The 13063-nt window shown below is 35.8% G+C and overlaps 1 protein-coding gene across 4 annotated transcripts in view; it reads right to left on the reverse strand.

Moving 5' to 3' along the window:
• Positions 1-13063, reverse strand: part of CCDC191 (coiled-coil domain containing 191) — a 92129-nt gene that overhangs the window by 62804 nt on the left and 16262 nt on the right. For all 4 annotated transcript variants that reach the window (XR_010125680.1, XM_063661650.1, XM_063661649.1 and 1 more), the window contains exons 5-7: positions 9330-9508; positions 7649-7872; positions 4338-4491 (exon numbers count right to left, since the gene is read on the reverse strand). Coding sequence is in view for 3 of the 4 variants with exons in the window: in XM_063661650.1 (XP_063517720.1) it covers positions 4338-4491; positions 7649-7872; positions 9330-9508 (557 nt within the window). In the remaining variant the exon portion in view is untranslated. The remainder of the gene's footprint in view (positions 1-4337; positions 4492-7648; positions 7873-9329; positions 9509-13063) is intronic.

Below are 13063 nucleotides of genomic sequence, written 5' to 3' on the forward strand. Positions count from 1 at the left end.
TAAGATGTTAAGAGATACTCTGGGAGGAAAAAATAAAATCCAGAATTAGGCCGGGCGCGGTGGCTCATGCCTGTAATCCCAATGCTTTGGGAGGCCAAGGTGGGCGGATCACAAGGTCAGGAGATTGAGAACAGCCTGGCCAACATGGTGAAACTCCGTCTCTACTAAAGATACAAAAAATTAGCTGGGCGTGGTGGCTTGTGCCTGTAATCCCAGCGACTCAGAGGCCGAGGCAGGAAAATTGCTTGAACCTAGGAGGTGGAGGTTGCAGTGTGCCAAGATTGTGCCATTGCACTCCAGCCTGGGTGACAGGGCAAGACTGTGTCTCAAAAAAAAAAAAAAATTCCAGAATTAAAGCACAAACAATTACAAGAATTAAAGGAACCTAAACTATAGCAACTCCTAAAAACAGATTATTTAAAATCTTCCTGCAAATACTCTACACAGCTGTTTCTATAGGGTTTGTACCAGTGAAACATTCTGAGGGTACTGACAAGAGTTATCTAGTTATCTAGTTATCAGTTATCTAGTCACTCCTGGCAAGGCAGCTAGGCATTTTTCTGTTTTCATCCTGTGGTCATACCTAGGCTGCTGAGTATCCAAGTTTCATTACTCAAGGCAGCTTTAGGCTCCTTTAGAGCTGAACGTTAACTGGGACCAAGATAATGAGCCCAGAAGGCTTGCCTATGCCTGTGGCCTTTACTGGAGCACTGTCCTATCTACAACCAAGTCTATGTAAGAGCCTGAGGAGGCTGGTAGATGTATTTTTATCACGTTATCTCCATATATGCTGGGGAAAATCTAGAGATCTACTAACCATATTACAAATGAATAACATAATTACACTGAAAAGGGAGGGGAAGAAAAGAACTCACCTAAGTAACTTTGGAAAACAATATTTTGACTGAATACTATAAAGCTAAAACCAAAAATAACTGTAAAATATTTTGCTTTAGTGAATTTATTCCCATTGTGGTATGGGTTAGCAATTCTAAAACTTTTTTTTTTTTTTTAATTGAGACGGAGTCTCGCTCTGTCGCCCAGGCTGGAGTGCAGTGGCGTGATCTCGGCTCACTGCAAGCTCCGCCTCCTGGGTTCACGCCATTCTCCTGCCTCAGCCTCCTGAGTAGTTGGGACTACAGGCGCCTGCCACCACGCCTGGCTAATTTTTTGTATTTTTGGTAGAGATGGGGTTTCACCGTGTTAGCCAAGATGGTCTCAATCTCTTGACCTTGTGATCCGCCTGCTTCGGCCTCTCAAAGTGCTGGAATTACAGGCTTGAGCCACCGTGCCCAGCCTCTAAAACTATTTTTATAGTGTACTAGGATTACCCTAACAAGTAAATATAATAGAGATAATGAGAGCCAGGTTTCTCAGTGTCAGAGAAAGAAGTTACAAGTGAGCGAGATGGAAAGACTACACTGAGACCTGTGGTGCTGGATTATCCTTGACAATATTATTATAAATTCACAGTTATTTTATATATATTTATATATACATATATATGTAGATTCATAGATACAGAAGTCAGTTACAAATAAGGAAAGGGAGAAGAATAACATGACCCTTGTGTTGCTGAACTCATGGATTTTAATATATATAACAGACAGACACAGAAATAAATATAATGTGTGTGTATATGTATGTTAGTATACATACATACACACACACATATATCTATGTATATATCTATATATATTTTAGCTCTGTCTGCTGAGAAGGCCTAGAAAAAAATGACACTCCAGTAGCAGTGAACACACTTAGTGCCTAGATCTTAGTTTCCAAAGACCGTTTTTCCAACAAAAGGAATCAAAGTTCCATGTAGAAGTGGTTGATTCTAGGGTGAGGGCAGGTAAAACACAAGATAAGCATAAAGTATCTTGTGGTGCCAACAAAAAAGGAAGTGTCCAAAATAGGATGGAAGCATGTTGAAAGAACAAAGGAGCCAACTTGATAGGTTTCCCAATAGACAATGTTGAAACAATCTGACTAACCAAGTAAACAACAATATTAGATTATGACTCATAGAGTAAAATAAATATCAATGAGCTCATACTGAATAAAATAAACAATTGCATAAATGAATGAATACATAAATACACACATACATACATATACACATAGCTGAAGGAGAAGGGACTGTTTTCCTTCTAGAAGAATTTCAATTAAGTATAGAAGAAATGAGGGAAACGCAAAATCACCATTAGACAAATACAACATTAAAAATTGTTGCAGGCAAGAGCCACCAATGGATGTTAACCTTAATGGGTGACAGTTTACAGAGAAACAAAATATTTTTATAGCTTCACAGTATCTCCTGAAAGACAAGGAGAAGGAAAAATAGCAACTCTATAATGGAGAAACTCAGCACACACCCTTAACCAAGTGATCGAAGTTAACATCAGTAATTATGTCCTCCTTGTTAGGATATACAGAGAAGGGCACAGTATCACATCTTATAGCATTCTTACCAAAAACGCATAACCTTAAGCAAGGGGGAGAAAACATTAAAAAAATCCGAAACGAGAGACAATTCTACAAAATACCTGACCAGTTCTTTTCAGAAATGGCAAGATCATAAAAGACAAGGAAAGACTAAAGAAATGTCAGAGACTGGAGGGGACTAAGGAGATGTAATAAATAAATGCAGTGTGAAATTATGGATTGAGTCCTGGAACAGAGAAAGAACACTAGTGGAAAAACTGGTGATATTCTCATAGGGTCTATGGTTTAGTTAATGGTATTTAATGGCAGCACACCAATGCTAATTTCCTAGTTTTGATAATTATACTATGCTTATGTAAAATGTTAACATTGGGAAAAGTTGGGTGAAGGTTATTCAGAAACTCTGCACTATTTTTGCAGCTTTTCCATGTCAAATATTTTAAAACTAAGTAATCTGTTTTAGATGGGCTACTAATTTTGTAAAACTCTGCATATGTGTCGAACATTCATATTTGGCAGTTCCATCTAAAATATATATGATTGTACAGTGGACTTCAATATAATTTAAACATTTTTTAGAAAACACATCTTATTTGTCTCTAATTTGTTGGGAAATATATCATGGTATTTTTTTCCTTATGTCTTCTCAAAGTGACTCCCTGAATACTCATTTCTCTTCTTATTTTCTCTTTGAAATCTGAACTGTTATTATATAGGAGGAATACTAATTCCATCTATCTCATGAAGAATGCAGAATCTAAGTCTTTGCTAACTTTTCTCAAAATGTTAACTCCAAGTCTTACATTTCTCCCTACCACATTTCCTTCTGTTTTCCTGAAGCCAAAACTCTGACCAAATTTTTGTTGGTTAATAACTGAGTAATTATAGCCTCTTATCAGTTCAAAATATCACCATCAAATATGTCTATCGTTTTTAAAAAATCACTTTGACTACTTTACTTTTTCCTTCATATCTTTGTTATCCGTATCATATTCAAACTCCTGTTATTGATTTCCAGGACCTTTGTAAGTCTATCCCTACATTTACCAAGCTCCCTCAGTATCTTCCTAACATTCTCTTTTCTCTTGCTAAATCCATTCATTCACGTATTTATTCAATTAACTTTCTCTGAATTTCAGCAATGCCTAAGGCCCTGGGGTGGGTGTTGTAGGATATGTAAAATATACATATTTATCTTTTCTCATCTAACCCTCTCATTTACAAATCTGCCCAGTCAGTCCTTTTACCTGAAATGTTATAATCCCGAAATTCATACTTTTATCAATCCCACTTTATTGAAGAAAACTGCTTAAGTAACCTGAAGAGGATATTCACTTTTACATTAAAAATCAGCAAGTCATTTTTACAAAAAAGATAAAGTGAAAGAAAGGAAGAAAAGGCAAAATAAAATATAGACCATTAAAAAGAAAAGCACAGGTATAAGTGTATCATTGCTTTAGGATCAGAGCTACTAAAAGGCAAGTAACCAGTTCTTGTATCTTCTGAATAATCCAGAACACAATGGTCCTTACAACTGTCAAAGTGGAAGCCAAGATTTCAAAAACTTTCAGAGAGCTACCTTAGTTTAAGGTTAATAATAGTTAAATGCTATTCTGAAGAGGTAATTTAGGAAGAAGTCCACAATTTACCCCCCTCACCCCAGTAATTTCCCAGGATCCCACCACAGTATACAAAGAATAGCCTCAGAACAGGGGATTTGTGTACTGCCCTGTGTACCAGGTCAGCTGGGCACAAAGAACAAATGGCGTGGGCAGTTTTGGTATTTGTGATGAGGTTCAACTGGACTTAGTTTTTATTTTACCCCATCTCTGATGGAGCTCTTTGTCATTTATACTACAGAATGCTGAGTAAAGAGACATTGCAATTCCCACCTGTTGATTTTCTTCGAAAGTTTGGATTAATACTTCTTTCAATTTCCTTTTTCTTTCTTTCGCCATTTTTTCCTCATCCAGAAGAATGTGAGTACTTTGAAACATGACTTTTTCTGAACTATTTTGAGAATTCTCTTCTTGCCTTTTCTTCTCTCTATTAATAACAATTTAAAAATACGTGTATATTTACAATAGATTTAACAATGAGCAATTACAACCTACTGTAGCAGAATAAACACTGAATTCTCCTTCGGAATACACATATTTTTAGATCTGGCTCTAAAACTACATAGTAGGGTAATTTTTCTGGAGACTTATTTTATTCCTTTATAAAATACAAATTAAATGAAATAAAATTGTATAAAATACAGATTAAATGAAATAAAATTGTTATAAAGTACTTTGAAAAGTAGAAAGTCTTATAGATACTTTAGTATTTTTATTGAGTTGAACACTGAGCCATACTTTGATCAAAATTTGAGAGTTAACAACTACAAGATAGTCTCTAATATAGACATAAATTATCTCCCATATAACGAGAAAAAAAGGATTCTCAAGAAAGGAATGAGATTCTTACTAAAAGGCCTCTTATAAGGTTACTAGAAAGAGGAATAACAAAAGAATCAGGTGTTATTGAATAAGGAGGGAATGGAATCTAGAATAATTTTAAAATAGCTGAAAAGAGAAAAAATAGAACTTAAAAAGGAAAAGGCCTTTAGGCAAGTAACCAGAATTATTTTAGTAACTTTGTTGCTCATCTTTCTGAGCATCCTCTTTTTCGCCCACCTATCTATTCTTCCTCATCCAGGCCATCCCTCTTCCGTTCACCAATTCAAACAAGCTCATAGCTATGGCCTTCTTACTGTAGTGCATTTAACTGCACAGGTATATGTACGTGTATAAAGTATATATTATTAATGAGGTGGTAAACATAGCATTTAGTCAGGAATCAGAATTCATGAGCTCTGGCCACAAACCAGCTAGTCACCTGATCTTTCTTGAACTTTTACTTCACAGTTGTGAAAACTAAAATGGAGAAAGATGCCAGAATACCCTACCCCTTCCCTCATTCATTCTCATATATGATACAGAGGGTTCATAGTGTTATGTTGTATTATTGGTGATGTTAACCTTCATCACTTGGTTAAGGTGGCTTCTTCAGTATAGAGTTATTATTTTTCCCTTTGAAATTAATAAGCATCTTGAAAGAGATAACTTTAAAACTAGGCAATGAGGCAGATTTAAGATAGCTTACAAATAGGTTTAAGAGGCCTATCAACAATAAAAATGTTATTGACTTTTTCCAAACTATGAATGTCATAACAATGTTATATTACATGGTTATAGACAGGTGATAGTGATTGTCAAAGAAGTACAGTTCTAATACCATGAATCTGATTTTTAAAAATAACATTAGAATATATATGTTTTAAAAGAAATATCTGCTCATTGTGAAAAACTGGAGAAATATAAAAGCCATCCATATTTCTTTTTTTTTTTTTTCTGTTTGCGATGGAGTCTCACTCACTCTGTCACTCAGGCTGGAGTGCAGTGGCATGATCTCGGCTCACTGCAACCTCTGCCTCCTGGGTTCAGGCGATTCTCCTGCCTCAGCCTCCCGAGTAGCTGGGGTTACAGGTGTGTGCCACCATGCCCATAAAAGCCATCCATATTTCTACCCAGAAAAACAGTCAGTCCTGTTTCATTGTACAGCCATGACTTAGCAATTTCTCCAATATTTACGAAAGTCTGTTATTATAAATAATGTTGTTTAAATTATCTTTCTGCACAAATCTTTGTCTGGATTTCTGATAATTTTCTTAGGGCAGTTTTCCTAAGGCTGTAATTCCTAGGTCAAGGGATAATACTATTTTATGGCTGTTGTTGTTTATTGCCAAATTGCTTTCTGGAAAGTTTAAATCAGTTCATCCACCTAGAAGTAGAACATATTACCGATCTCACTGTAACCATGGATAAGATCTTAACTTTTAAAATAAATGACTGGTCAGTGAACATTTGTTGAGTGCCCACTGTGAGCAGAGCATCCTACTACCATTAAACGTTACTTGTTTTCACAATTTATTTTAGGTCAACCTAGTTTTTCCAGGGCTTGGGAGCAATATGAAAAGCAAGGCTGACCGTAGAAAGAACTCACTAAAACACCAGTGATTGCTTTCTGAAAGGAATGGCATCTGGAGGAAGCCTCCGCCTGGCACTTGAAGAAGTAAAGCACATGTCCACTGCTGAGCTGTTTTAAACTGGGTAGAATAAGAGCAATCAAGAACACAGGGGGGAAAGCTGTGTAGGCTGATGGGGGTGGAAGGGATTATCTAATAGGTCTTTGTGGCCTCTCAGTTTGAGTAGTCAGACACTTCAGTCATGTTGTTCCAAGGCTTTTGCAGTTCCTGCATCAGTGCTGTTTCTCAGAATAAATACATTAGTTATTTCACTTATGAAGCTCATTTTCTGCATGAGGATGGATAATAGTACTACATCCTGTGAGGACTATTTTTCTCTTCCTCTTATGTCAGATATTCTTTTTCTTTATCAGTGGTAGTAAGGCAGTGGTGACTTTCCATATTATTATCAGAAAATAAGACACACAATTCACAACAGGATAAGACACAATTACTGAACATGTTCAACCTTAAAAATATTATCTAACCAAAGAAATGCAAACTAATCAATATAATACCATTAAAAGTGTAAACATATTGAAAATGATGATACTCCCCAAGGCTGAGAAGAATATGATAAACTGGCCTGCTGCTGATGATACAGTAAACAAGTACAACCCATTCTGAAAGCAATTTGGCAATGTTTCAAGAGTCAGAAAAAGACCTGTTGTCATTTAACTCAGAAATTATGCTCCTAAGAATTTATTATAAGAATATAATTCAAAAGAGTGAAAAAACTCTATGCTTAAAGATGCTCATTGCAATCTTATAATGGTGAAAAATCCAAAATAGCTGAAACGTTTACCAGTATGGGGAGGTGGTCATTACATAAATTATGGTATAGGAACTCAATGGAGTAATATACACACCCCAGGACTCCAGGCAATGTGTTAATTACAACAAGCAGAATTAAAAATTAAATGTACTTTATGGTTATAATTAAGTATGGAAAGGGACTATGTCAGGAGGAACATGGAAATATGAAATTAGTTAATTTGTTAAGATGGTGGATATTGAGTGATTTCTCTTTTATGTTTTGTTATTGCAATGTTTGTGCACTTTAAAAACTTCAGAGCATTTCTAAAATGACTGCTTAAACAGAGAAACCCCACAGTGCTTATCCCACTGGCTTACATTTTCCATGCTTCTTTCACAGTGCGTCTCCTCTCAATTATCTCCCTCCGCAGCTTCACCATCTCCCTTTGAATCTCCTCTTCCTCTTTCTTGGCCTCCAGAGCCTTCCTTTTCTTCTCTTCTTGCACCAGACACTGAGCCTCCAAGAAGGCTGATTTTTTCAGGGTCTTTTCTATTCTCTGGTACTCCAGTTCTTTCTCACGTCTTAAGCGATTTTCTTTTACCTTAAAGCAAATACAATAAAGATGAAGTGTGGACTTTCAAGTAGAAAGGGATATGAAAACCCTTAAAATACATTTTGAAGTTCAGAATACAACCAGTTTGAAATATTCTGGCCCAGAACTCCACTGTTTATTGGTAGGAAAGGAGGAATTCATCTGTTTACTGGGTAAAGACCAATATAACATTTTAGATGAAGTCAGATGAAGATGACTCAAATAATCTGAGAATGATCCACATCACAGAAAAGTTGAGAATCTAATGAGTCAGACCCCAAGTTCTGGATTCTCATTTAGTAATGATTTCTCACTTGTAAGATTGTCCAAGGTGTACATTACCGCTTTCATTATACTTAGGTCATGTCTGCATTCTAATTTAAGAAAGAACAGAACTTTTTTGGAAGCCACGCTGTGAATGATAGAGCAGTGATTTATTGCCTTTAGGAACACCACAACCCTTTATTCATTTCTATTATTATTATGTAAATACAGCAGTGATTCTGGATCATATTTGGCAATCAAAAACATGAAAAAGCATTCATTTTTTCCAAACCTATTCATCCTTTAGAGGGCTTGAGTAGCTATGAATTAAGGAAAGGTCTTTTCCTTCCTGCTTCACCTAACTTTACCCTTATCTTACTCTTTAGTTGTGATAAGTCTTCTGATAAGACAGACAATGACTATATAGCTTATTGAACCTTCTCTCCTCCCTTTTGTCATAAATCCAAACTAGAATCATACTTCTACCCATTTCTCTAACATCCCCAGTGCTGATTACATATACCTTAATTGAATAATTAAAAGCAGTTATTTTCAAATTTGGCAATCAGAAATTTAGTGTTATACAAAGATGGCACACACACGTACAGATATTAATTCCGGTTCAGTTTTAGTTCTGGATTCCCTGGCACTCCTTTACAAAGTGTTGAGACACCAGTCTTTTTTGCAAGAACCTACTATTCCCTTTGGAGAAAAGAAAGTTCTCACATGCTTTTCTAATTCAAAACAGCTGAACTTGATTCAATTCAGATCTGTCTTCCATTTTAAATTATAATAAAAAATGAGTGAATTTCAGTTGTCTGGAAAAGAATTATCCTGTAACATTCTCAAAAATATTAATAATATTAATGTTACAATTTGAAAACCAAACTCAAGCACACACAATCTACGTGTTTATAATAGGAAGTACCACATTTAAACTAATAAGGTTTATCTCAATACTCTTGGTCAAAATCAATTATTCTTTTTTTTTTGGCTATTTCTTAAATAAATTGTTTCCTACCCTCAGTTTATGAGAATTATTTTTCTTCTGAAGTTCTTATATTTTATTTTTATTCTCCCTAACCAAACCACAGATGGCACCCTTTTTCATAATAAAGCCTATGTCTTTATTTAAGCTTATTAAATGTGTTACACAAAGACTGCTTCCTGTTATCCATTTTAATTTTGTTTTTCCCTCCCACCTGCTTATGTCTCATCTCCATGGTAAGACGAGGATCCTTCTGCTGCTTCTTGTCTTGGTTTTCCTTCCTTCCAAGATCTTCCATCATTGCAGAATCTACCACATTTTTATGGAGCAGATGGTCTATAAATTTTTGAACGGTGGTACTTTCCTCTTCTTCCTCCAAATAGCCACATAAATCTGGGGGAAACAGAACAACAAAAAAGAGAAATTTTTTAAAAAATTAATTTTAGTATTATATTCATATTTACATAAAGAATCCTAGTACAATAAAAATACAAAACTGCGAGTGTTCAATAAATAGTAACTGATAATGGCAACTGATTGACTATAGCCCTCAGCAATTACCTTCAACTAAGAGTTAAAAAGCTCCACTTACCAAGAATTGCCCTCACCCAAGTCACTAAAGAGTCCTTCACTGCCAAATCTAAAAGATTTCAATCTAAACGACCTTGAGAACTTCAATCTAAACAATCTTAAGAGCTCTACTGCTTAAAAAAAAAAAAAAAGAAAGAAAGAAAAAAGCTTTATTGTGGTATAACTGACATACAATAAACTGCAAATATTTAAAGTTTACGATACATTTTGACATATGCATATGCTAGTAAAACCATCACCACAGTCAAGATAATGAACATATCCATCAGCTCCAAAAGGGTCCTCATGCTGATCTGTAACCTCTTCCTTTCAGTCCTCCCCTTGCCCTCCACTGTGCTCCAAGTAAGCACAGACCTGCTGCCACTATATATTAGTTTTCATTTTCCAGAATTTTATATAAATTAAATCATACACTTATATACATTGTATTTTTTCTGACCTAGCTTCTTTCGCTCAGCACAATTCTTTTGAGATTCATTCATGTTGTGTGTATCAATAGTTTCTCACTTTCTATTGCTGAGCAGTATTCCACCATATGAATACACCACAATTTGTTTATTCATTCATTTGTTGATAGACATTTGAATTGTTTCCAGGTTTTGGCTATTGCAAATAAAGGTGTTATGAACATCTGTGTACAGTCATCCCTCCATATCTCTGGGGGATTGGTTCCAGGACCTCCCGAGAATACCAAAATCCAAAGATGTTCAAAAATCCGTGATATCAAATGGTGTTTGCATCTGCATATAAACTATATCCATCCTTATACTCTAGATCATCTCTAGATTACTTATGATACCCAATACAATGTAAATGCTATGTTAATACTTGTTTTATGTATTGTTTAGGGAATAATGACAAGAAAAAAGCTGTACATGTACAGTACAGATGGAATTATTTTTTCCCAAATATTTTTCATCCACGGTTGGTTGAGTCCACAAATGCAGAACCCACAAAACATAGGCTTTCTTTTCTGTTGGGAAAATGTGTAGGAGTGGAACGATTGGATCATATTATAGCTAAATGCTTACCTTTTCAAGAAACTATCACACTGTTGTCCAAAGTGGTTACACAACTTTACATTCCCACCAGCAGTGTAGAAGTATTCCAATTTCTCCACATCCTTACTAATACTCGGTATGGTCAGTCTTTCAAATTTAAGCCATTTTAAGATATGTAGAGGTAACTCATTGTAGTTTTAATTTTACTTTTCTAATGACTAATGTTACTGAACATCTTCCTTGATTATGTTTTGTAGTTGTTCCAAAGATTATTGATAGTGGGGTAATGAAGTCTCTAACTACAGTCATGTGTCAAATAACAACACTTCCATCAACAATGGACTGCGTATATGAAGGTGGCCCCATAAGATTATAATGGAGCTGAAAAACTATTGCCTAGTGATGTTGTAGCCATCGTAATGTCAGAACACAATGCATTACTCATGTGTTTGTGGTGATGCTGGTATAAACAAAACAACTACACTAACAGTCGTATAAAAGTATAGCACATGTACCACATTTTCTTTATCCAGTTTATCACTGATGGGCACTTGGGTTGATTCCATGTCTTTGCTATTGTGAAGAGTGTGTGCTGCAGTGAACATATACCTGCATGTATCTTTATAATAGAATGATTTCTATTCCTTTGGGTATATACCCAGTAATGGTATTGCTGGGCCAAATGGTATTTCTGCTTCTAGATCTTTGAGGAATACTATGCAGCCATAAAACGAATGAGATCATGTCCTTTGCAGAGATAGGATGGAGCTGGATGCCATTATCCTCAGCAAATTAATGCAGGAACAGAAAACCAAACACTGCATGTTCTCACTTATAAGTGGGAGCTGAATGATGAGAACACATGGACACGTTGGGAAGAAGAACACACACAGGCCTGTCATGGGTGGCAGGGGGAGGAAGAGCATCAGGAAGAATAGGCTGCTGGGCGTAATACCTAGGTGATGGGTTGATCTGTGTAGCAAACCACCATGGCACATGTCTACCTATATAACAAACCTGTACATCCTGCACATGTACCCTGGACTTAAAATAAAAGTTAAAATAAAATAAAGCACCCTCAAAAAATCTTAAGAATACTACACAAAAAAAGCATAGCACTTACAATTATATACAATACATAATACTTGATAATGATAATAACAACTATGTTACTGGTTTATGTATATACTATACTTTTATCATTATCTTAGAGTCTATTCCTACTTATTAGAAAAAAAAATTGGGCTGGGCACAGTGGCTCACACCTGTAATCCCACCACTTTGAGAGGCTGAAATGGGAGGATTGCTTGAGCCCAGGAGTTCGAGACCAGCCTGAGAAGCAAAGCAAGACCCTGTCTCTATTAAAAGAGGAAAAAAAAAATTAGCTGGGTGTGGTGGCACACACCTGTAGTTTCAGCTACTAGGGAGGCTGAGGCTGGAGGATTTCTTGAACCCAGGAGTTCAAGGCTGCAGTGAGCTATGATCACCACTGCACAACAGAGGGAGATCCTGTCTTAAAACAAAACAAAACAAAAAAGGTTAAATGTAAAATAGCCTCAGGCAGGTCTTTTGGGCATATCCAGATGAGGGTAATATTATCACAGGAGATGACAGCTGTATGTGTGTTATTGCCCCTGAAGACCTTCTAGTGAGATAAGATGTGGAGAAGATAGTGACATTGATGATCCTGGCCCTGTGTAGGCCTAGGCTAATGTGTGTGTTTGTGTCTTAGTTTTTTAACAAGAAAAAAAAATTAAAATTTCAGAAATAGAAAAAAGTATATAGAATATAAAAAAATTTTGAGTGTTTGTTTTGACCTAAGTGTTACGAAAGAGTCAAAATGTTAGAAAAAATTCAAAATTTATAAAAAAAAAAAAGTTATAGTAAGTTAAGGTCAATTTATTATTGAAGAAAGAAAAATATGTTTTTATAAATTCAGTGTACCCTAAGTATACAGTGTTTTAAGTCTACAGTAGCGTATTTTAATATCCTAGGGCTTCACATTTACTCACAACTCGCTCACTGACTAACCCAGAGCAGCTTCCTGCTCTGCAAACTCCATTCATGGTATACTCTGTACAGGTGTCCCATTTTTTACCTTTTATATACTGCATATTTACTGTACCTTTTTTTGGTTGGATATGTTTAGACACCCAAATACTTACCATTGTGTTCCATTGCCTGTAGTATTAAGTAGCATGCAGTACAGGTTTGTGGCCTAGGAGCAATAGTCTATCTCACATAGCTTAGGTGTGTAGTAGGCTCTACCATCCAGGTTTGTGTAAGTACACTCTATAATGTTCACACAATGACAAAATCACCTAATGATGCATTTCGCAGGACTCGTCCTCTTCAT

The sequence above is a fragment of the Pongo pygmaeus genome, chromosome 2, assembly GCF_028885625.2.
Source record: "Pongo pygmaeus isolate AG05252 chromosome 2, NHGRI_mPonPyg2-v2.0_pri, whole genome shotgun sequence".
NCBI lineage: Eukaryota > Metazoa > Chordata > Mammalia > Primates > Hominidae > Pongo > Pongo pygmaeus.